This window comes from Macaca fascicularis, chromosome 3 (genome assembly GCF_037993035.2).
Source record: "Macaca fascicularis isolate 582-1 chromosome 3, T2T-MFA8v1.1".
NCBI lineage: Eukaryota > Metazoa > Chordata > Mammalia > Primates > Cercopithecidae > Macaca > Macaca fascicularis.
The window spans coordinates 184,349,274-184,375,620 of NC_088377.1; the positions used below are offsets into that span (position 1 = coordinate 184,349,274).

At 40.8% G+C, this 26,347-nt stretch overlaps 1 protein-coding gene and 1 gene segment (V, D, J or C); one reads left to right on the forward strand and one right to left on the reverse strand.

Annotated features, from left to right (window-relative positions):
* Nucleotides 1–18,274, reverse strand: part of LOC135969973 (uncharacterized) — a 91,075-nt gene extending 72,801 nt beyond the window's left edge. Inside the window, exon 1 of the mRNA XM_065541218.2 lies at nucleotides 18,091–18,274. Coding sequence (XP_065397290.1) covers nucleotides 18,091–18,274 — 184 coding nt within the window. The remainder of the gene's footprint in view (nucleotides 1–18,090) is intronic.
* On the forward strand, nucleotides 4,597–5,304 carry LOC107129311 (T cell receptor beta variable 5-5-like). The segment is given in 2 exon segments: nucleotides 4,597–4,670; nucleotides 4,796–5,304. Coding segments are annotated over 2 exon segments (558 nt in total).
* Nucleotides 18,275–26,347: the final 8,073 nt, after the last annotated feature.

The window sequence follows — 26,347 nt, forward strand, 5'->3', positions numbered from 1 at the left end:
GAATAAAAATGCATTTACTACAGGCTTTTATGTTGCTCAATGATGATGCTAGTAAGGGTGATAGTGGTGACGCTGGTAATGGTGGTGATGAGTTTAGGTTGCTTTTGTCTAGCATTTATAAATTTCCAAACACTTTAAAACAATGTCATTTTAGAGTGGAACAGCCAAGTCCATTATCAGAGGTTAATGCTAATTTTCTGTCCACATAGGGTCTGGGTTTGTAATGTTAAAAAATACAGTTAGCGGCTGGGTGCGGTGGCTCAAGCCTGTAATCCCAGCACTTTGGGAGGCCGAGACGGGTGGATCACGAGGTCAGGAGATCGAGACCATCCTGGCTAACACGGTGAAGCCCCGTCTCTACTAAAAAAATACAAAAAACTAGCCGGGCGAGGTGGCGGGCCCCTGTAGTCCCAGCTACTCGGGAGGCTGAGGCAGGAGAATGGCGTGAACCTGGAAGGCGGAGCTTGCAGTGAGCTGAGATCCAGCCACTGCACTCCAGCCTGGGCGACAGAGCGAGACTCCGTCTCAAAAAAAAAAAAAAATGAAATAAAAAAATACAGTTAGCACTATAAATAGATACGTGTCAGTTGATACAGAACATTTTTAGAGATCACTTCCAGTTGCTGCAATAGGAATATATATTCTTATTTTTTTTTCTTTTTTTGAGACAGAGTCTTGCTCTGTCACCCAGGCTGGAGTGCAATGGCACAATCTCAGCTCACTGCAACTTCTGCCTTCTGGGTTTAAGTGATTCTCCTGCGTCAGCCTCCCAAGTAGCTTGAATTACCAGCACCCACCACCAAGCCCGGCTAATTGTTGTATTATTAATAGAGACCATGTTTCACCATGTTGGCCAGGCTGGTCTTGAACTCCTGACCTTAAGTGATCCACCTGCCTTAGCCTCCCAAAGTGCTGGGATTACAGGTGTGAGCCACCGTGCCCAGCCTTTTGTTCTTTTTGAGACAGGGTTTCATTCTGTAACCCCGGCTGGAGTGTTATGGCAGTGTGATCACGGCTCACCACAGCTTCGACTTCCTGGGCTCAAGCAGTCCTCCTGCCTCAGCCTCCCTAGTAGATGGGACTATAGGTGTACCTGATCATACCCAGCTAATTTTTGCGTTTTTTGTAGGGACAGGTCTCACGATGTTGCCCAGGCTAGCCCCAAACTTCTTGGCTTAAGTGATCCTCCTGCCTTGGCCTCCCAAAGTGCTGGGATTATAGGCATGAGACACCATGCCTGGCCTGGAATATGTAATTCTTAGTGGGACCTAATAGTATAACACATTCTACTTGGTTCAACTGCCTTCTTTTAACATCTGGATTCCAATATTCTGCTCGTGTTTCAGCCACGTTTTTGCAAACAATCCTGAAATTCACTATAATAATAAGTTTCATTTTCCCAGTCTGATTGTTATTTAGAACCTCAAATTATTATTGAACTCATATCCTAATACTGATTATGCAAATGAATACTGAGAAAATATTTCAAGTGGGCTTGGATTTTTATTTTTTCAAGCGATTGAAAACCTGTTTTCTTTTCTAATAATCAAGACCCAATTTTTAGACAATCAGTACTCTCTCTTCCTATGTGGACATGTAATATGAATAGGTATATTGTTTCTGTCACAGGCATCACAAACATATCTTGCTTGAAACTTGTCCATCAACTCCTTTAGTATGACAAGAACAAAGATAAATGGATTTCTAAAGCATAGTCACATATTGGACATGAGTTTTTGTTCAAAATTTCAGCTAGAGAACTCTAACAGGTAGCATAGTCACATATTGGACATTAGTTTTTGTTCAAAATTTCAGCTAGAGAACTCTAACAGGTGCCTTTCCTTTTATTGTGTTATGTAATCCAAGGTCATCATAAGTAACTAAATTATTGATTTATTTTTCCACTCTGTAATCTCTCCATTATATTTAAAAATAGCAGCTATGAGGCAAAACAAGTTCTTGGTGGGTACATTGCTTCAACTCCAAAATCTAACAAGTGGAAGTTTAATTCAGTGCTTTGCCATTTCATACTATAGACACCGAATGTTCTATCCTGTAATGGGCAGACAGTGGCTCTATAGTTCTGTTAGCTCAGGTGGTATCTTTATGTACAATTTTTGTCATGTTATTTTATTTGTTAATCTTTCTTAAGGTATGATTGACAGAAAAAAAATGTGTATATTTAAGGTATACAAGGTGATGTTTTGATATACATATACATTGCAAAATGATTACCACACTCAAGCTAATTAACATATCCATCACCTCATAAAGTTACTTTTGTGTGTGTATGTATGGTGAAAATGATCTACTCTCAGAAAATTTCGAGTGTACAATAATCATTAACTATAGTCACTGTGTTGTCCATTAGGTCTCCAAAACTTTTGAGCACACTCCAAAACATCAACTTTTATTCTGATTAAGCCTCAAATATGTCTTCATGTTCCAGTTAATAGCTATTTTTAGAGTAGCTATGAATAACGAAGAATACTGGCATAAAAGATGGAAAGAATAAATGAAGATAAGGGCTCTAAGGTCTTTGGACTTTCCAGGAAGTGATAAAAGCTGCAATTTAAAGTATACACGAAGAAGTCAAGGATGGCAACTCCTATAAACAGCTGATACTTCAAACCTCGAATGTCTAGTGCTAAGCAGCCTGGACCCCTGAACCCAGCACACCTCTCTTTGACGTGATAGGAGGATGACGTGATAGGAGGACCCGGGTCTTCTCCTCCCATGCTGCCCTTGGCCTTTACGTTTTTCCTTTCATCAGTAAAGGTTCTGTCTTAATTATTACCCTATGACAGGAAGTTCATCCTAAACCTGGACAGGTGAGAGATGGCAACTCTGAAGCAACCCCTGGGCATGACACCACATGAGGCCACACCCAGAACAAATTGCAAGAACTAATGGGGTATTTCCTACAGAATCCCTAAGAGAACCTGTCTGTCTGGATGTAAGTGTCTACAGTCATAAATACACAGCATATGATTGGATAAGATGGAATTGAAAGCCTTTCAATGCTTCCCAGTGCCCATCACTCTCATTGTCCTGAAGTGGTGTTGGCAGTGGGCTCAGCAGGGTGCCGTGAGGATGGTGAGGCTACATGCATACGATGCTGACCAAGCTGGCTACACAGATGGACCAGACTCACCCTGTGATGGTAGACAGAGCTTACCAATGGGGTTCCATTAATGGACAACACGCACGCTGCTGTAATAATCTCCTCAACCATGATGGAAGTCAGGCAAGACCCAGGCCATGGGAACCTTGAAAACAGTCACCTCTAGCATCAAATATTTCCTACTGTTTGCCACACTGTGCCTACAAATGTCATTTATGATACAGTTTCAAATTTTCATGTTTATTAAAATTATTATCAGCCTTATCCAATCTGATATTTTGAATGAAATCATATTAAAACTATATATTAATTTAATAACTGGTATCTTCATAATAGGGAGTCTTCTATAGGTTCCTAGACCACTAAAATACCATGGATTGCCACCTTAGACTTGAAATGGATGATCCTTATTCTTCTCTCAATCAGACCAGTGAAAGGTACAGATTCATAGCAGCTAGTCCAGCAAGCTCCTAATAGTCAACTTCTAATTGTCTCCTTCAGGACAAAAAAGAAACGATATACTTAGGAAGGCCACCATGCAATTGAGTGTATCTGAATCATCTTTACATAATATCATTTCTTACAACGTGTCCTCAACATCCTGCTCTGCATATATTTCTCCACCATCTCCAAAATCCTCTTAGCCCAGTGCTCCTCAAACTTTAATGTGCATATAAATTATGACCTTGTTAAAATGCAGATTGTAATCCAATCAGTCAGGGTTGGAGCCTAAGATTCCCTGTATTTTGAACGAGAGTCCAAGTGATGCCAAAGCTGCCAGTCTATGACCACACTGAGTGGTCAAGCTCTAGATGACACCTACAATAATTACAGGCATAAGGCCCCTCTTCTCAAGTATCATTTTGCACAGTTCCTGGACTAGGTCAGATACAGACCCTACTTACCACATATATCTCTGTACTACAAATATTATGTAATCAGTTTTCCTAAATCTAGGCACCAATATTTTTAAATATATTTCATGGTGTAAATAGAAATTAATTTTCTATAGTAAATACACTAAGTACCTAATCACATTCATCCATCTTTAATGTAAGTAGCAAAAAGCAAAGGCACTATCTTAATGGTTTTTGAGTGAGACTTTAGCAAATACTATCTTTATGGAGAAACCTCTGGGCTGCTTTTTAGGATGTGAGAAAAGTGGGGTAAAGGGAGGAGAACTGGATGAACATGGGACAGAGACAGGGATGGGGCAAATATGGGGACACCTGTCTCAAAGAAGCAGCAAATGATATAGAAAATAAATATCTGTCCCATCCCTGTTCCAGACAAGCCCATGTACCTGCAAAGTAGGAAGTTGTGTATCACATTGCAACAAGGAATGATCCTGGCCCCGGTAAAGTCAACAGCAACAGTCATCACAGGCGAATCTGCCTATCAGGGATTGGAGACTCTCTAAACTCCCGCCTCTCAACCCAGGAATCAGAGCCTGAGACAGACAGATGCTTCAATCTTGCATGAGGTGGTATTCCCGCCATGAGTCCTGGGCTTCTCCACTGGATGGCCCTTTGTCTCCTTGGAACAGGTAAGCACTGGGCAGAAAGGAAATCTTTGACTAAAGCTATTTTGTCCTCAGTCTACGCCTTTCATTCATAGCAGTAACACTGTTCTCCTTAACTCTGACTCCAAATTTGTCTTCTTTCTCTACAGGTCATGGGGATGTCATGGTCATCCAGAACCCAAGATACCAGGTTACTCAGTTGGAAAAGCCAGTGACCTTGAGTTGTTCTCAGAATCTGAACCATAAGGTCATGTACTGGTACCAGCAGAAGCCAAGTCAGGCCCCAAAGCTGCTGTTCCACTACTATGACAAAGATTTTAACAATGAAGCAGACACCCCTGATAACTTCCAATCCAGGAGGCCAAACACTTCTTTCTGCTTTCTTGACATCCGCTCACCAGGCCTGGAGGATGCAGCTGTGTACCTGTGTGCCAGCAGCAAAGACACAGAGCTGCAGTGCTGCCTCTCCTTTGTTCATAAACCTCATTGTTTCCCAGATCCAGGTGCTTTCTCTAGGACTTCACCCCCGCCACCTCTCACAACAATAGGAAGTGGGTTTGTGAATGTCAATATCTCATCTGTAGACAGAGTTGAGTACAAACCAATAAAAACCATTGACAGTTATGCCAAGAATGGAAAAGTGGTTATACATGCCTGACATTCAGTTGGTGGTATTTTCCCAGAATTACATTTAGAACCCGTGCTATCCTTTTCAGAAGACGAATAGGAATTTTTTCTTTCTTTTTTTCATTGTTTTAATCTAAGTCAGAGGCTTAGAAATATAAGAGGTGATATGTGAAGAATGATGGAGACCCAATGTCATATAAACTCAAGTCTCTGGCATTCGATTAATTTTTATAGGATTTCATCCTCCTGGAGAATCCATGTTTTTAGCCCAGACCTGGAGCAACTACCTCATTAATGGGAGAATGAAAGCACAGGTGTCCCAAGATAAAAATCTCTCAGAGGAAAAACCACATTGGAGAGGGAAAAAAAAGAAGACCATACATTAATCTGCTCATATCTGGAGCTGGAGGTACTATTGTGATGACCAAATGGAAATCATAAATATATAAAGAAATGATGCTGAAAATAGAGTACATTTGGAGATGAAGATCATGGAGCCATCTGTATGGAAGACAGTAACAATGTCATTAAGGTGCATAAGAGCGCCAGCAAAAGTCAATAAGAAAAACTACAGGAGGGAAGAAGATGGAAGATCCTGCTCCCCTTAACGAAGATAAACAAAATGCTGAGTGAGAAATATTGCAACCTCATAAATTGTCACATGGAAGTATATAATTACAAATTACTTGATAATTAAAATCCCTCAATGAGAATGTATTCTGAGAAAAAAAGCAGAAAATATAGTTATATGGCTATCTAAAATTGTAAAATTTTGCACATTAAATAAAGATAATCTAGGAAAAACATGACAAGATCTATTACAAAAGAGCTTTTACAAATTGTTTGCTTTAATGATATTAATGATAATATAATGATGGCTAACATTTACTAAGCACTTAATACATGCTAGACCTTAAGTCTTCTTCACATATATTTATAGTTCATGTAAGTTTTACAACAACCTCAGAAAGTTAGTACTATTGTAACCTCACTCATTTATCCATGAGGAAACTGAGACACAGACAAGTAACTAGCCCTTTATCATGTATCTCGTTTGTGATGGAGCCAGGATCAAAATGTAGACAATTTATTTCCCAGGCTCATTCTCTCTTCAGCGTTTATATGGATTCTAAGTCAGACCTTCGAATAGGAAGGTAAATGGTTAAAACCGGAAGATTTCCACACTCTCACCAACATTGCTCTTGCTTTTCTTTGGGTCTTGGCCAAAGGGGTGAGCCCTGGTGACTATGCCTCACTGGTGACTAGCACTGAGTTGCACTGAGGACCAACACAGAGTAAGAAGGTCTTTGGGATAAACCTGGGAGGATGAAGGGTAAAAAATGCAGAACTTAAATCTTGATCCCAAGGGATCCTTTAAAGATGAATGAGTCTCCCTTAGAAGGTGAGAAATTAAACATAAACTCTTTAACTTGTAGAGATGTGAGGTGTCTTCCTCAAATAGTAAACTTTGAACCATGGTTATATGCATGGTAGGGAACCTATGAGGATGGAACATGGATGAAGAAGTGACAGTCTGTGCGGGGACAGGTGCAGGCAGAAAATCAGCTGCCTCCAAGAGTGGTGAGAGAAGCTGTAGAGCATCCTTTATCCAGACTAGCCCAACATGCAGTCCAGAAAGCTGTGAGATACGAGGAAAGGGTCACCATAAACTGCAAGCTGACTATGTCAAAAACGACACGTGGAGTCCGAGAGTGGGTACGTGTGGTGGTATCACAGATATACACCCACCCTCTTCCCGCCCAACCGAGAGAGAAGAGACCTACAGGTTTAGCACTTTCACCACAGGGACTAGAACCCTGGATTTAGCTAGAGAGGCTGGCTTAGACCTTTTCATGGTTCTTCCAAATGAACCATACAATTTGGAACCATACTATTTAGAGATGATTGATTAATTTATATGACCTGCATAAAGCCTGTCTTTCTGGAGGAAGCTCAGGTTCAATAAAAATAGATTTCTCTCTTGTCCTTCTCAATCTTCCCTCCCTCCTTCTTTCCTTTCTTCCTGCCTGCCTGGCTTCCTCATTAAGCGTAGACATGAACTAGCCACCTGTATATTCTCTGAGTTATGCTGTTAGTGCTGACCACACATTAGTTTAACCTAGAAAAACTAACCCTGTTTTATTTTATCTGAGAGTCTGAGACCCCTCTTTGATCCTTAAAAACTTGCCAATTTCTTGCCAAGCAAATACGTGCAGGGTTTTAGAGAGCTGTAGGTAATAGAGACAAAATACAAACACCACACAGAATTTGGAGGCAGAGCCTTTAGAGCTCTGAAGCTTGAGGGCCCGCTGCTGCTCCAAGCCTGCCTTATAGCACCAGGTTCCTCTGCTGTGAGTCCCTTTGCCTCCTGAGGGCAGTGAGTCCTGGGCATAGATAGCCTGTCTGCCTCGGCCACTAACACTGTAGTCTTTTTCCACACCTTCCTCTGGTAATCCAATATTCAACCCCATTTTCCTCTCCAGCCCCTGCTCCCAGACTCTATGGATATCCTGATTACAGAGATAGAAAGAGAGGTGACACTCAGATGTGAGTGATGAAACTTACAATGGTGTAAACAAGACTCAGGACTTAGACTGCCTATTGATGTTCATTCTTATGTCATTTGTTCAGCAAATATGTATTTAGGAACTCCTGTATAACAGACATTGTTCCAGGTTCTGGAAATAAGGTAATAAACAAGCCAGATAGACTGATTTTAAACTCCTGGAAGTTATAAACCAAAGAGATGTACGTGATGAGAACAATGCCACTCTGGATAAGGAACCTGTTACCTTAACACTGGCCAGTGCAAACCCAGTCTGGCAGACATCTGTATCATCTAGACTTGTGAGGAATCCTACAGCTGTATAGCTCTCTGCATTTAAGGGCAAGCCTAGACAAGACGGAACCTCACTCTCATGAATCCATGCCCTAAGAAAGAGAAGAAACTTCCCTCATAGGAACATGGATGCGGTCTCGCAGTTTTCTCATCAAGTAGGAAAATTCGAACTGCTAAAACTTTGCGCCAGAATTTAAGACAAATAAATTGTCTGGGTCATGCATTATTTACAATGCATTTAACTATTTTCCCTAATATGAATCTGTTGATGAACCACTTATGTGGCATATAAGCAGGACTTATATTCAAACGTTAGATGTGGTGCTTTAGAAGATATATTAAAATTATTAGAGTCTGATTTACATTTTTAATAGTAATACAAAATATAAAGTACCACAGCTTGTTCAGAAGAAACGGGATTTCTGAAATCTACCAGAATAGCTTTCTAAAAGCCACTATCTTATGGTCTTTTTTTTTTTTTTTTTTTTTTTTGAGACGGAGTCTCGCTCTGTCGCCCAGGCTGGAGTGCAGTGGCCGGATCTCAGCTCACTGCAAGCTCCGCCTCCCGGGTTCCCGCCATTCTCCTGCCTCAGCCTCCCGAGTAGCTGGGACTACAGGCGCCCGCCACCTCGCCCGGCTAGTTTTTTGTATTTTTTAGTAGAGACGGGGTTTCACCGTGTTAGCCAGGATGGTCTCGATCTCCTGACCTCGTGATCCACCCGTCTCGGCCTCCCAAAGTGCTGGGATTACAGGCTTGAGCCACTGCGCCCGGCCTCTTATGGTCTTTAGTGGGCTAAAATAGTTATAATGATGGATTGGAAAAATGGATGTTTGAGTGCATAAGGTTCACGAGTATAAGAAAGATTTGGTACCTCCTAGCTATAGATTATCGGTTTCAGAGGATGAGAATGAATGTGTCCTCATCCTTATTTTAATTTTGAAAGACAATGCAGATATCCCTACTATGGAATAGTTTATTACATCACCACCTATAGAGATTAACAACACTAGATGTTTCCAAGTCTCTAAGAGGCCAAGAAGTATTAACCCAAGATCAGATTCACGTAATTGATCGTGACTCATGAATTTTCAGAGATTCCCCAATGGTTATTTTTAAATCTTCAGCAGTTACGTCTTTTTCTCTGGGGAGAGGGTATTTAAAGCTCCTCACGCAGCCATTCTGGAACTACGTCTACCCTCCTGCCCCCTGCCCCTAAAACAGTTTACAGAAATAGGTGTCCAGACCGTGGGCTATAGTTCACCAACTCCTGCTCTAGCCTAATTTTGTCTCATTACTAGAGCATGGACATTCTGTGGATGCTGGTGAAGCCTTTCTGGGGTTTCTCTCCAATGCCTTTTAAAGCTTTTCCCTACACAGACACAGATTACTGTTTAGCCCAAAATTTAAGATAATTCCTCTAGACATCTGGAGTTCTTGTGCAGCTTCCTCCTCTCTGGTGATCTTTCCTTGAAAATTCTAGTTGCCTCAGCCCCTGCTGATTTTGTAACCTGTTTCCGCAACTCAAAATTTGCCATGCTCTGTTGCTCTGTTCCCCACTCTCTGTGTGCATAAATTGCCCCCGTGTTTTGGTGCTTTGGCAGAATTACAGTTCTGTGCTGCCTGCTTTCCAGTGGCTGAATACAATTGTTTCGTATATCCTGTTAATTTGTGTTACTTGTATACAGCAGGATGCCAAAGGCAATTGGATTCTACGAAGTGATCACGTCACAGAGAAGCTGCCGATAGAGGTGGAGAGAGCCACACAGAGAGCCACCTGCCTCGGCTGCCTGCTCTTCCCCTGATTCTGCCATGAGCCCCATATTCACCTACTTCACAATCCTTTGTCTCCTGGCTGCAAGTAAGTCCCTGTTCTGCAATCGTCAGCTCCCTGCTCTAAGCCTTTCATCCATGTCATCAAACTCCCTCACGGGCTCAGTCTCCAACTCCCGTCTGCTTTCTTTACAGGTTCTCCCGGTGAAGAAGTCACCCAGACTCCAAAACATCTTGTCAAAGGGGAAGGACAGAAAGCAAAATTATATTGTGCCCCAATAAAAGGATACAGTTACTTTTTTTGGTACCAACGGGTCCTGAAAAAAGAGTTCAAGTTCTTGATTTCCTTCCAGAATGAAAATGTCTTTGATGAAACAGGGATGCCCAAGGAAAGATTTTCAGCTAAGTGCCCCCCAAATTCACCCTGTAGCCTTGAGATCCAGGCTACGAAGCTGAAGGATTCAGCAGCGTATTTTTGTGCCAGCAGCCAATCCACAGTGTTAAATATTAGCTAATCTTAGGGCACAAACTCATCACAGACCCAGCTCAGGAAGCAGGTAGTGTACTAGATTGGAAGGAAATAACAGAAACTAGAACTAGCTTAAGCCAAAGGGGAATGTATTATAAGGCTAAATGTATGTCCCATAGAACCGCAAAGCAAGAACACAGGAACTTCCCAGAAATAAACTGCAATGAAACCTTAGAACTAGTGGCTCACGCCTGTAATCCCAGCACTTTGGGAGGCTGAGGCGGGCGGATCACGAAGTCAGGAGATCAAGACCATCCTGACTAACATGGTGAAACCCCGTCTGTATTAAAAATAAAGCAAAACAAAACAAAAAAAAAACATTAGCCGGGCATGGTGGCAGGTACCTGTAGTCCCAGCTACTCCAGAGGCTGAGGCAGGAGAATGAAAGAAAGAAACTTTAGAACCATGGCATGGCCAACTGACAACTTATTTTTTATATACCTTGTCCACCTGATTGTTCTTTTTTATTATAAGTAGTCTTTTCTGTTTCTTAGGTCTCACAGTGATTAGAAAATTGCAGATTCAGATGTTAGTCCTCCAGTCAATTGAGACTAACCTGACTTTCTCTCATGCTAGATTACAAATCTAGAGTGCGGGGGGTGTGGGGGTGGGAAATGTGATCCTGCTTTACTCAATAACGTGCTCTTGGAAATCCAAGGGAATTGAGTTATTTTGAACAAGATGGTATCTGGGAGCCTGTCCCTCTGACCTTGTGGACCAAGGATTTCAAGGGGTGGAATACAGTCAGAACATCCAATAGGCACCCATCACAAGTGAGAAGTCAGGGATAATTAATACATTTTCTGGAATATGGAGACCTTGGGAAAAGAGAAGGTTTGGAGAGAGGATCAAAACCTTAGTATTTAGAACAATATCAGACCACTTAAAAGATCGGGTTAATCTTTCTTTAAGAAATTAAACCAGCCAGGTGTGGTGGCTCACGGCTGTAATCCCAGCACTTTGGGAGACCAAGGAGGGCAGATCACCTGAGGCTGGGAGTTTGAGATCAGCCTGACCAACATGGAGAAACCCCATCTCTACTAAAAATACAAAATTAGCCAGGTATGGTGGCACATGCCTGTAATCCCAGCTACTCGGGAGGCTGAGGCTGGAGAATCTCTTGAACCTGGGAGGGGGAGGTTGTGGTGAGCCGAGATCACGCCACTGCACTCCAGCCTGGGCAACAAGAGTGAAACTCTGTCTCAAATACATAAATAAATAAATAAAATAAAATAGAAGAAAAAAATTAATCCTAGATAACACAAAAAGCATGTTCATTTTAAGTGTGACAACTTCAGCTCCTACAAATTTGCTAACTGGCCTTTATGGCACTGAAGGAGAACAGATTAATGTGCTCTTGGTGTAAAACATATCAACGCACAGACAATTAAAAAATCTTTAGGTATATGATTCAAATTATAACGAGCAGCAATGTATTCAACATCAATATTCCTAATGAGGCATTATGGTAACAACATTACCTAGGCAGGAGACACACTTATGTTGAGCAGTTATAGAATTCAAAATAACTCTGCTAACATTTGATAATCCAATCTGTTCACAGATCTGGTCACCACCTAGTATTCGCCTTGAGAGAAATTCCTTTATTCTCTCCAGTAACATCTACTCTTATTTCAGTATAAGTTGAACCCAGTTGTCTTACTTCCAGAAGTCCAAAGTTACTTCTTTTCTTCGGAAAAAAAAATCACTCTGACCCCTGCAAACAGAAGTTCTCACTTTATCACTTTTCTGATCTATTTAATATTACACCTTTTCATTTCAAGATCGTTTTCCTTCTCTTCCTCAAGCCCAGTCTTGCTGTTGGTGGTCTACGTCTTTGCTTTTGTCACAGAGAAGTCACTCCTCTAGATGCCATCTTCAGCTTTTTCTTGAAATATTTCCATTCTAACAAAATTGTTCTCCTAAAGATTAAAATTACATACTTACCAGACCAAAAGAGACATGTGTGTTTCTTTGCCTGCTTGATCTCTTTGAAGCTCTTGACAATACTGACCATGCCCTAAGTCCTAAGCATTAATTTTTGCTCAGTTCCATTTACATCATTTTCAGCTAGGTTTCTCATTTTCTCTCTGTTCTTTTTGTTTTCAATGCAGTTCCCAGAAACTAAATCTATCCATTTAATATTCTCTTTCCCAGGAAAATTCTTCTCATTCTATTTAAGGTTTAACACTCTAGTTTAATGGGAAAATGGTCTTCTTTTTTGCTTAGCCTTTTAAAAATCTCTACTGAAAAGATTTTGAATACAGAAATTAGCTGGGCATGGTGGTGGGATCCTGTAATCCCAGCTACTCAGGAGGCTGAAGCAGGAGAATCTCTTGAACCTCAGAGGCAAATTGGACAAATGTCTTAAATGGTCATGAATGAATTAATGTCTTAAATGGTCGTGATGGGTACACTGGGCAATGGGCTCCTGAAACTACCCAAATACAGAACAAGACATTCTGTGGATTAGGAGGAATCCACATGTTTAGAAGGAAGGGCCCCCAAAGCAATTTCCAAGTGCAGAGACCAGATATCTGAGGTTGATATTACTTCCCAAAACGCAAAAACATTCCCATTGATGTTATCTCAAACACAGTTCTCCCGCAAACTCTTCCCCCACCAACGTACCCCAGCAGAGACAATGACATGTACATTTGTGGAACAGCCTGCTGACTACTGCAGATCCACCGCCTCAACAAGACCAACTTTCCCTGGAGGGCAGTGACTAAACCAAACTGCAAGGCAGAGGGCAACATGACCCTCTTAGGGGATGAATGGCAGAGAAACACTGACTGAAATCCCCACTCGGGGACTGTCCTAGCAAATTCAGTTCCTCACACGGCTGCCCAGGGGAGCGTGACGTTTTATTCTGTTATTTCAAACACTCAACTGTTCCTTTCTCTCTCTTGTAGGCCCTAGACTCACAGACACTGGAATTGGAGTCAGAAAAATTGCTTTCTAATCCCAAATCTGGTTTTGTTTACTCCCCTCCAGCTGTGAAATCCTGGCAAATGCCCTTACTTCTCTGGGACTCAGTGTCCTCCTCTTCAAAATTAGGGACTTGCTCTAATTAGTCTCTAAGATCTGATACAACTATGATTATTTGGCTCACTATTTATTTATTTATATAAATATTAGAATATTTATATATACATTTAACATAAATATTTAATTATATTTAATAGAAACATAAAAATTATAACATTTTATATGAATAAATTTATATCAATAAATATATATTTATTGATATCAATATATTTATATCACATAAGATTTTTATATAAATATATGCAAATATATTTTATGTAAATATTATTTAATACAAATATAAAAAATATATTTTATATATAAATATATGTGCGTATGTATAATCTATTTATCTATCTACAGCTATTTGACGCATGCGACAATTAGGGTTGCTATGGAAGACATCACTACCGGCTGGCAAATATGAATATAATTACATATGCAGATAACACAGATCCAGAAACTATGTGGTTGCAAAGGACATTATAGATAACCCCTACATACCACAACTTTGAGGCTAATTTGAAATGTGGTATGTGAAGGTGTTATACCTTTCCTACAATCCCCTCCACTGTTGCTAGATGGCAGTAAAGGAACATGTTAGAAAGTCTGGTGAGGGGCCGTTGTGATTCAGCACGCAATCCCGGTTTAGTCTTGTTGTCCTGGCGTAATTGTTAATAGCATCCTCTTTCACATACAAAAGTGTCTCAATTTGAACATTAAACTATACAGTCATTGTAGATAATGATACAAATGATAGCATCTCTGTTAACAGTAGATTGTGTATTAATGTTGCAGTACCTTCATTTCTTTGTTTCGGTTTAATGAAATAGATTTTTTAAATTATAGAAGAAATAAACACGAAGCTATAGCATTGGTCTGCTTTTTGTCATTTGACTATTTAAATATATCCCAGCCCTACTTATAGTTTGTATTAGCGATATGTGGTGTATGAAGCCTCAAATTAATAACTCAGCTTGGTCTTCTTAGCGCTTTTGTCACCGTCTGCCCAGCACCCACTGCCTTTCAATGTGTTCCAACATTTCCCAATTCCTGCCTGCTAATAAACCTACCAGGATATTTCCAGACCTGCTTTCTCTGTAAAGAAAACCAAGCGACGTCGACTTTCCCTCATTCATCTACTAATACATAAATGTCACCACATGCCAGTGACAACAGGGTAAAATAAGTAATAAAAGTGAAACAGGATAAAAGAATTGTTATATACTTATTGGCCTTCCAGAGAAATCCACCCTCTTCTCTCCAGTCTCCTGCCCACCCTGCCAACAATGTCATTGGCTGTAAAAGTACCTCATGTTCATTTAGCACTCTACAGTTTACTGAGTAATTTGTTGTTTATTTTCATGCTTTAATTGTATGTTTCCAGGTTCTCTGAGCATTTGAGCTCCTGCTCTTCCCAGAGACTACAAGGCTTTCATAACAAGGCCAGCCCCTTTCTCTCTCCCCTTCTGCCAGTGCCCATCATTTGAACCAAATTTTCTTTCTGCCTCTCTTACTTGGTTCTTTTCCAACTTGTGCCTTCTGTTTGGTCTCTTAAAATATTTCCTTATTCAGTGACACTCCCTCAAGTAAGGCATCTTGATTGCCTGCCTTGGAAATCCTCAGAATTACAGAAATGTCTTTGGTGTTCACCTTGGCACTTATATGTTTCATATATATTTTCATAAATAATAAAAATGTTCATATATTTTCCATACATAATAAAAATGTCCCTTCAACATGCATAATATATAACAAGATAGTGATCTTCCACCTAATGTCTTGGACAATGTGACTCCTGATAGTCATAGTCTTTGACCCCTACTCACTCATGATTAAAGAAATACCTTTCTCTCAAAGGAACTATCTGTGTTCACAGTGTTAAGTCTCATCCTGGATGCCGCAAGAAGACGTTCAAATGTCCACTGCCCACCCAGGTATGTGATGCTGCCTGCCATGGGTCACTAGAAGGTGACAGTTAAAAGTATAGACTCTGGAATAAAATAATGCAGACCACAATTCTGGCTTCTCTACTCAAATGCTATGCAAACATGAGCAAGACTATCAATCTCTCTATGCCTCATTTGCTCACCTCTAAAATGAAGATAATAGTACCTACCTGAGGCTGAGCACGGTGGCTCGTGCCTGGAATCTCAGCACTTTAGGAGGCCGAGGCAGGTGGATCACCTGAGGTTGGGAGTTCGAGACCAGCCTGATCAACATGGAGAAATCCCATCTCTAGTAAAAATACAAAATTAGCTGGGCGTGGTGGCACATGACTGTAATCCCAGCTACTCAGGAGGCTGAGGCAGGAAAATCTCTTGAACCCGGGAGGCAGAGGTTGAGGTGAGCCGAGATTGTGCCATTGCACTCCAGCCTGGACAGCGAGAGTGAAACTCTGTCTCAATAATAACAATAATAATACCTACCTGATAGTATTGGGTTAAATAAAATAATTCATGAAAATCTCTAGTACGGTGCCTAAAACTCGAACTCTAGTATACCTAGGTTTGGCCTACTATTATGATGTGTTATTATCTAGGATTGCTGTGCTCCAGCTTTTTGCTGAGTTTCATGGTTTGGCTCTTACTGGACCACTGACGGAAGTAACTCCATGACTGGTTATTCTGTCATTACCCCCAGATACTGTGCGATACCTTCAAATCTACTACAAACAACGAGTGTGCATTTCTTTTGCTTGTTCCATCCAAGTGGAAAGAAATCTGTCCAGAGATGTCATTCTGCTTCAGTCAATCCAGCCGTGCCAGACAGTATCAGCATAAATGTCAAAATTACCATATGTGGTCAACATATGCTGATACTGTGACCATATGCTACATGGGACTTGTTCCCTTAATTGTGAATAAGAGAACTATTAGTGTAGTTATTATTATCCCCAATTTTTAGGCTCAGAAAGAGTAATAATTTGTCCAATGTCTCACAACTATGAGTACGTTTCCGGGCAAAGATTGGAAATGAAGGAATAACTTTTTTTCTAGTAAGATTACAAGAATGACCTTAGTTTCTTTCTAAGCAAACATAGTGTATCATCACAACAGTTATATTAAATCAGCTCAATAATCTCCTAGAAGAACATATTGTAATATTCATTAGAGGTGGCATGGGCTTTGTTGAAGAGGGCAAAAAAACTAGGCAGGATATCGCTATATGTGAAGTACCATGCTAGATATTTCACATATAGTATTTCATTTCATCCATACCAGCAACTCAAAATTGTATTACTTATTCCTATTTTACTAACAAAGAAATTGAAGTTTAAGGAGGGGAAGTGCAGGATGTACACTAAGCCGATTGTAGAGCTGGCATTTGTAATCAGGGATTTTATTTAATTCTATTTGCTCTACTATCATCATGTTGAATTAAGAATGACACCCAGCCAGCTGGGTGAGCTGGTTGACACCTGTAGTTCTAGCTATTTGGGAAGCTGAGGCAGGGGGGTTTCTTGATCCCAGGAGTTCGAGGCTGCAGAGATATGATCATGCCACCAAACTCCAGCCTGGGTCACAGAATGAGACCCTGTCTCTAAAATTTTTTTTTAAAAAGAAAATTTCAAAAAAGAATAAAAATTTATATATATATATATATATATATTTTAAGGCTAGGTGTGGTGGCTCGTGTCTGTAATCCTAGCACTTTGGGAGGCTGAGGCGGGCATATCACGAGGTCAGGAGATCTAGACCATCCTGGCTAACATGGTGAAACCCCATCTCTACTAAAAATACAAAAAATTAGCCAGGCGTGGTGGTGGGTGCCTATAGTCCCAGCTACTCGGGAGGCTGAGGCAGGAGAATGGCGTGAATCCAGGAGGCAGAGCTTGCAGTGAGCTGAGATCACACCACTGCACTCCAGCCTGGGCGACAGAGTGAAACTCCCTTTCAAAAATACGTAAATAAATAAATTTTATTTATATATATATATGTATATGTTTGTGTGTGTGTATATATATACATACACATATACATACATATATATGTATATGTTTGTGTGTGTGTACATACACATATACATACACATATATATACACACACACACACACACACACACACATATTTTAAAGAATGAGAAAGGAACTAGAACAAGCAGAGAGAAAAAGCCCAGGGGCATGACAGCTGAAGGATGACTAATGGAAGTTGAAAATAGGAAGCTGAAAGGTACAGAAATATTGCTCGAAGACAAACTACAAGTTATCTGGAGAAAGACAAGAATAAGAACAGTTCCTACAGGTTTGAACACAGCACATTATTTCTCCTTCCTATACAGTGACCACCAAACTTGTCAATAGTGTGGACAAATGCTAGTGCCATTGTTTGTGGCTAAACAGAAATTTTGACACTTGGGAAGGCTGGCATGAGATTGAACAGTTGCCATGGTGACCTGAGATAGATATTTTGATTGATGATGAGTAGATACAAAGTGCCAATGCTTAAGACCCAGCTTCAGATACTTAGGATTTAGTGGAGTGGCTGTTTTGACCATTTCTGACACCTGGCTTGGGCTGCACAGGAAGTAGGGCTTCTTGACAGGGAGGAGCTAATGCAGGGACTGTGATGTGCCAGGCTATTTGGGTTGGGGTGGAGGAACCACAGAGAGACAGACATAAGCTCTCTCCCTTATTTATGAGACATACCTACGGATCCCATCCTAGGCCCCAGATTCTTTGTTACATGGCCTTTTCTACTGGGAGCAGGTGGGGCATTCCAGTTCCAGATGTTCCGGGACCTGGCTTGAAGCTTTTCACTGATGACTGCATCATTAGGCTTGCTTCTCTGCTCTTTCTGCAGTTCCTGCCTTTTTTTCGGTCTTTCAGTCATCTAGAAAGGACAATATCCAATCAGAAGTTGAGAATAAGACAAGCTTAGGAAGACATTGAGGAATGTCTCATATTGTGGCATTGATAAATCCAAGAACGGAGCCACAGCTTGCTTATAGCTGCTTAGAGTAAAATGATTGATCAGAAAAAGTAATTCCTAAGCATTTGTAGACAGTCTGCCCAAGGCTAATACATTTATTCACAGCAAAATATCTGCTACCTAAAATGACTCTGCAAGCTACTCCTACAACACCAGCTTCTCAGAGTAATGCAATCACCTGGTTGCAATAGGAAATTATCCTGGCTTCAGTTATCTAGTAGAACAGGTGTACATGTCAATCTCAGAGCTCTTGAGAAGACCCAGTAGCCCCAGACCCATGCAATTATATTATAAGCACTCAAGTAACTTCTCGGCTAAAGGGAGAATGGTGCAGGAAAGAGAAAAAAAGTGATTTGTGTCTTTTGAGGTCAACTTGCTTAGAAATTTTAGGGAGGATAAACTGAGTCTTGACTAATGGGAAATTTAATTAATTTAGAGAGTTATTAAATAATAGCTCCTGCACATCAGGGACTATGATGAATGTTATTAACAACACAAAGAAGAATAAGACTTTCCCTTCTAGCAACATACCATTTAGTGGGAAGAAAGACAGCTACACTCACAGACAGATACACTCACACAGATACACTCACACACACATACACACACACACACACATGCACACACACTTAAACAAAAGTGGTAGAAGCTGAGGGAAATCCCACTAGATAGACTTAAAGAAAGTGCTGCATTTGCTCAGACTTAGAGGTGAAAACCAAGAATATTGGTGGAAAAGAATGTTTTAAAGCAACCTTGAATGATGCTTGCACTGGCTATTGGAATGAGAAAATGAAGGTTTAGGCTGAGGAGGGAGCAGGACTGTCACTGAAGTGGGAAGGCACACATGAGGTCAGCAAAACCGGAGCACAGTGTAATGTCATTAGGGGTGAAGTCAAGAAAGTAGCTTAAAATTAAGCCATAGAGAATCCAAAGATTTTTAATTTTCTTTTGATTTCAAAAATGATCTTTTCACATTATTGAGCAAGAAAATAATTAAGCCATCTACATATTAGACAAAGTTGTCAAAAGCAACTAAATGGAGGGATGTTAAAATGGGAAAGAAAAAAGGTAGCACATTTAACGTATAGCTAACAATACTGTATTATACACTCAAAAATGTGTTAGCAGGGTAAGTCTCATAGCACAAACAATAAAATAAATTTCCTAAAGAAAAAGTTAATTATTGGAATTGCCTAGACAGGAAATTATGAGACTTTGAACTGAAACAATAGTAACAGAATTCGAAAGAGGAGAATAAACTCTTGGGATATAGAATGAACAAAATTTTAACACTGTCTGCTGTAAAAAGTGAGGGAGATTAGAGGGATTAAGGTGACCCTCAGATTTCAAGAATAAAAATATGGCCAACAAATCCAGGGAACACAGATGAAAGAGAATATTCAATAAAGGAGACATACAAATTCAAATGGGGTCATTTTGAAATTGAGGCACATTTGAGATATCCTCACATCTATCCTTATAATCAAAACAAACTCACTATCTGCTCATTCTATGACCAGCGACCTCACTCACTGCTGCCTTACACTTCAGGGCTTACATGCACACACACACACACACACACACACACACACACACACACACACACACAGAAAAGTAGCTTAAAATTAGACCATAGAGAATCTAAACTTTTTAAATTTAGAATAGATCTTCATCTAATCCAGGAACCATTCGTCTATGGCTTCTATCCTTTAATAGAATAAACAAAATCTGCATGTGAATCCAGGCAGAACTCCAAGTTCAGCATCATTTCTCACCACTCTCAGAGCTGGTACCTGAAGCTGCAGGTGTGCATTCTCTGCCACACTCTGTAATGGGTGAGTGGAAATTCTTCCATAAAGCTTTTGTCTATTGGGAGCAGGTGAGTCTAGCAAAGTACAGACAATTTTTTTTTCTGGGGTATCCAGTGGAAAAAATAGAAAAGCATCATTTTTAAAGTACTGAAGGAAAAAAAAAGTCAACATGCAACAACCTCATTCTGGCCAGAGAAATTAGTCATTTTAAGAAAATAAGAGACAATCAGACTAGAAAGGAAGACATAAAATAATCTCTAATTACAGTTGACACTTGACATAATCTTGTATACAGAAAATATGAATTCTCACACACACACACGTACACACACAACTCCACTAGATTTAATAGGCAAGTTCAGCAAGGTGCAGAATAAAAGATTAATACCAAAAGTTCTGTTGTGTGTCTATATGTTAGCAATGAGATGAAAATGAAATTAAGAGCAGAATCATGTGAATAATTGCAACAAAATAATAAAATATCTTGGCATAAATTAAACAAAAAAAAAAAACCAGAAAAGACTTGTAGACTGAAAGGTGCAAAATATTGTTGAAATTGAAGACCTAATAGAAAGATACTCTATTTTCATGGATTGGAGGACTTAACATTGTTAAGTGGCAACACTCCCCAAATTGATCTATAGATTCATCTCTATCAAAATTTCAAAATTCTAGTTGTAAATTTTTTTTTGGAAATTGACAAAACAAAGTAAAAATTCACATGGAAGGCCCAAATACCAAGATCATCCAAAACAATGTTGTAAAAGTAGAAAAAATGTTGGGTAACTCACACTTCACAATTTCAAAGCTTATTACTAAACTACATTATTTAAAACAGTATGGTTCTGGAACAGGATAAACATATAGATCAATGGAATAGAATTGAGAACCCTCAAATAAATTCATAAATTTGTGGGCAATTAATTTTAGATAAGAGTGCCAGCCAAGACCATTCAATGGGGAAAGAATGGTAAATGGTACTGAGAAAACTGTGTATGTATGTGCAAAAGAGTGAAGTTGGATCTTGTCTCATACCATAAACAAAAAATAACTCAAAATGAATTAAAGACTTAAATGTAAAAGCTAAAACTCTTGGAAGAAGGCATAGGTATACATATTTGTGGCCTTGGTGTATATGTAACCAGCAGTAAATCCATATGGGTCTGCAGTAAACTCAATTCTAGCCTCCTAGGAGGAAAGAATTTGGCCAAGGGACAGAAGTTTAAGGCAGAGGAAAGACCCAGGCAAGTTTTAAAGCAGGAGTAAAGGAAGCAAAGTACGCTTGGAAGAGGGCCAAGCGGGTGACCTGAGAGACCTAAGTGCCCTGGTTAGCCCTTGACTTGGGGTTTTACACATCACCATGGTTCTAGGGTTTGTGTTTCTCCTCCTTTGATGCTCTTTCCTTGGGGCAAGCTGTCTGTGTACTCAGTGGCCGGTCAGCACTTGGGAGGGGATGCGCGTGTAGTGTTCTTACTGGAGTTGTGCGCATGCTCACTTGAGGCATTTTTCCCTCGTCAGTGGGGTGTTCATAGAGTCATATGTTAGTTAAACTCCGCCATTTAGCCTCTGTGCGCATGCTTGAGCCTACCCGCCCAACTCCAGAGATCTTATCAGGAAGCTGCTGATCACCAGCTCCAGATGTTTTTTATCTATGTGGAAATTGTCTTTCCCTGATGCTGATTGTGACCAATTATCATCTTTGAGAGACAGTCACCTAAGCATCACTTGATGATCACCTGACATTCTGGTGTGTGTGTGTGTGGTGGCCAGGGAGCGCGTCTCTCTTGCCCTGCTCTTATCTTTCTGACTATCTATTCTCACAGGTATATGTGAAGCAAATTTGCTGTGCACTGTTACTAATCCCAGGGAGTTGTGTTAATTTTCCAGAGAGAAATGCATGAAGGATAGCGGAGGTCATCGCCATGCCAACCACCACTTTAGCCCACTGCATCTTGAACTGCAATTTCCATCACTTGCATGATTCATATAACAAGTTGAGCAAAGCAACTGTATTACTCACAGATAGGCAGCAAAAGACAGTGGAAGCTTAGGATTCATGGTAAGTTTGTCTCCCAAGGCTCAGAAAAACTACCCAGAATGGATGGAATCTTGCCTGCACATGCCTCATGTTGCACTGCAGCTGAGAGACTCTGAAAATGCACTCTGCCCTGGGTTTTAAATCCAGGGGCTACATTTAATGGATTAAAGCACTGCAGGACATCCTGTTCCAGGAGAGACAAGAACAGAGGCCAGGATTTTCCTGCCAGTTCCTCTTTATCACAGGATGTGGTATTGCTAGCACATCCTACAGTTATTCTTAAGAACTATAAAAGAGAAAAGGAAGATCCGCATTGCGAAGGCCATCCAGGGACTTATCCTTCAGAGTAGGCAGTGACTTCTTAAATATGAAACTCAAAACACAGGCAACCAGAGAAAAAGACAAATTGGACTTAATCAATTTTGTTAAAGTCTGCGCTTCAAAGGACACGTTCAAGAAAGACAACCCCAAAATGGATATATACTTGCAAATCATATATCTCACAGGGAATTGTATCAAGGATGTAAAAGAACTCTCACAACTCAATAATAAAAAGACAAATAACCTAATTTAAAAATGAGAAAGGATCTAAACATGTCTCCAACAAATATCTGCAAATGGCCAAAAAATACATGAAAGATGCTCAGCATCATTTGTTGTTGGTGAAACGCAAATCAAAATCACAATGAGATACCACTTCACACCCAGTAGACTGTAATAAAGATACTCAGACAATAACAGGTGTAGGCATAGATGTGAGGAAATCGGGACCCTCAAGAATTGCCGGTGCCATTGTGTAAAACAGTCCAGCAGTTACTCAAAAGTTAAACATAGAATGACTGTGTAACCCAGCCATTCATCTCCTAGGTATACCCCCAAGACAATAAAAAATATGTTCACATAAAAAATTTATACACACATTTCAAACAGTATTATTCATATTAGTCAAAAAGTAAAAATATCCATCAATTGATGAGTGGATTAACTAAATAGATTTATAAAATAAAACTGGTCATAAAAAGGAACAAAGCATTGATACATGCTATACCATGGATGAACATTGAAAAGCTATACAAAGCGAAGAAGGCAGGCACATAGGGGCATATATTGTTGGACTTCATTTATATAAAATGTCTAGAATAGACTGGGTACAGTGACTCACGCCTGTAATCCCAGCACTTTGGGAGGCCGAGGTGGGCAGATCATGAGGTCAGGAGATCGAGACCATCCTGGCCAACATGGTGAAACCGTGTCTCTACTAAAAATTAGTCAGGCATGGTGGTAGGCACCTCTAGTCCCAGCTACTCGGGAGGCTGAGGCAGGAGAATGGGGTGAACCCGGGAGGTGGAGTTTGCAGTGAGCCAAGATCGCGCCACTGCACTCTGGGCGACAGAGCGAGACTCCATCTCAAAAAAAAAAAAGGAGGAAGGAAGATCTCTCAAACACAGGCATCCCATGCATGGCTACAGAATAAGGGGACCTGATAGGTATGCAGAAGAAGCGGACCTGAAGTCAGAGGGGGAAGTTTTTCTAGGGTTTGCTCTTTGAATTACTTATATCGAAAATTCAAGTGGAATAAGCAAAGGTGACAGAAGTGAATTACAAATCTTAAAGTTCCCTCAAAATGCTTGAAACCATCCCTTAGATGAGGTGTGGGAGCAAAAAAGCAAACTGAAACAATGTCAAATCATTGTGTCTCTAATTTTCCCTCCAGCAGTGTTGGGGTCCACTTCCCTGTCTCTTAATGGGCACATCTACATATCACCTCTTGTCAATACCTCTACTCGGCAACAGCCAGAAAATAGAAAGATGATATGAGTCAATAAAAGGAAAATAAAGGAACAAAAAATAAGAATAGTGGAGAGGTCAGCGACTTGGGAAGCTGAGGTGGGAGGATTTGTTTGAGCCCAGGAATTTGGAACCAGCCTGGGCAAACAGCAAGACCCCATTTGTGGAAAAAATAAAAATAAAAGTATACATGATCTGGGTATGGTGCCCTGTAGTCCGTAAGATCTACCATTTAACTGACATACAAGATTGGTTCTAGAAACCATAGGACCCACTGGAAATGTGACCTCACAGGAAGATGCGTCTTGTAGGTGGCAGCTGTGAGGTCTGGTTCCCCTACGTGCTGCAGCAACTGCCTTCCCGGCCCTGCCTGCAGGCTCCCTCCATGCCCAACTCTGCCATAGACACCAGAGTCCTCTCCTGTGTGGTCATCTGTCTTCTGGGGACAGGTGGGTTTTGAACTAAAGGATCACCATCGCTGGGCTTCATTTTGGGCTCTACAGCAGAATCTCAAATATACCCTGGACCTCTGTGTTGACCAAAGATTTTGTGAAAGGTATTGACATTTATATGAAAACAAATAATTGCATTATGGAGTAAAAAGCAAAATTCATGTGAGTTTTTAAAGGAATGCAGGAGACTTCAAACAGGCTCCTTCACTGTAAGACATTCATCCTTCTGCCATTACAACTGTGTCTCATGCAGTCTCTTCTCCTCTGAGGTCTCTCAAATGCCGGCATCACACAGAACCCAAGACACCTGGTCAGGAGGAGGGGACAGGAGGCAAGACTGAGATGCAGCCCAATGAAAGGACACAGTCATGTTTATTGGTATTGGCAGCTCCCAGAGGAAGGTCTGAAATTCATGGTTTATCTCCAGAAAGAAAAAATCATAGATGAGTCAGGAATGCCAAAGGAATGGTTTTCTGCTGAATTTCCCAAAGAAGGCCCCAGCATCCTGAGGATCCAGCAGGCAGAGCAAGAAGACTCAGCAGCTTATTTCTGTGCCAGCTCACCACCCACATCAATGCAGAGCCACAGCCTCTCAGTCCACAAACATCCTCCAGACCTGCCTTGGAAACAGCGGTGGGCTAGGAAGGGAAACGTGTTACCGGTACAGTGAACAGGTCAGCTCTAAGGCATTCTGCAAGTTGAGGATGGAAATAGGGGAGGACTGTAGGGATAGCATGAAACATCCCAGGCTATGCTCAGAAACTAAGACTCTGTCATCCAAAGGACATAAAGATTTTTAAGAACTAGACATAATTTTTCAGTTTTGACATTGACTTAATTTGTCAGTTTCAAAACACTTAGCAGTGTAACTCTTTTTTTATTCCATACTGTATGTCAAGTTCTATATTTCATGCTTTACATCAGTAATTTTATTTAATCACCAAGATACACAGCCTAAGGAAGTGCTTTCTTCATTTTCACCAAGAGAAATTATGGTTCTAGGAGTGAATTTCTAGAAAGAAAGAGACAGAGAGATGGGGGAATAAAGGGGAGGGGAGGGCAGGGCAGGGGAGGGGAGGGGAGGGCAGGGGAGGGGAGGGGAGGGCAGGGCAGGGGAGGGGAGGGGAGGGCAGGGGAGGGGAGGGGAGGGCAGGGCAGGGGAGGGGAGGGCAGGGCAGGGGAGGGGAGGGGAGGGGAGGGGAGGGCAGGGCAGGGGAGGGAAGGGAAGGGAAGGGAAGGGAAGGGAAGGGAAGGGAAGGGAAGGGAAGGGAAGGGAAGGGAAGGGAGGAGGAAACCTAGAAGGTGACAGAAAGCATTTGGCTCAAAGGGTTATGATTTTTATCTCACATCATGCTGCTTAGCATTCTTGAAGGCATAATTCTTGTTCTGTTCATTGCCAAGTACCTGTGCAGGTTTGTACAGATGCTAGGTTCAAGAATTCCTGCTATAAAATTATAGAACATCTGAGAGATGATGGAAATAGAGTTGGATAAATTTGTCTAGAATTTAGGGAAAAGGTCTGGCCCACAGATATTGTTCATTAGAAATCTGTCACCTCAACTTTTTGTCTTAGTTAATATTTGTTTTTATTCTCATCACTCAACAGATACAGGCCACCTACAGAAAAAGATTTGTTATAATTTGCTTTGATGAAACAATTTCATAAAATGAAAAGGCAGACAAAAGCAAAGTCATTTCAAATACGTGTGCAGGCTAAGCCCAGTCTCACCAGCGCGGAGTATAAACCATGTGACTCCACTGCATGTCTTTGCCCTTCGATTTTCTAAAATCATTTAATGTACTCCCGCCCCTCCCTCACTTCACCCAAAAGGAGAAAAACCCAGAAAATCTTCCAGGAAGACAGAAGAGGGACACTGGCTGGGGA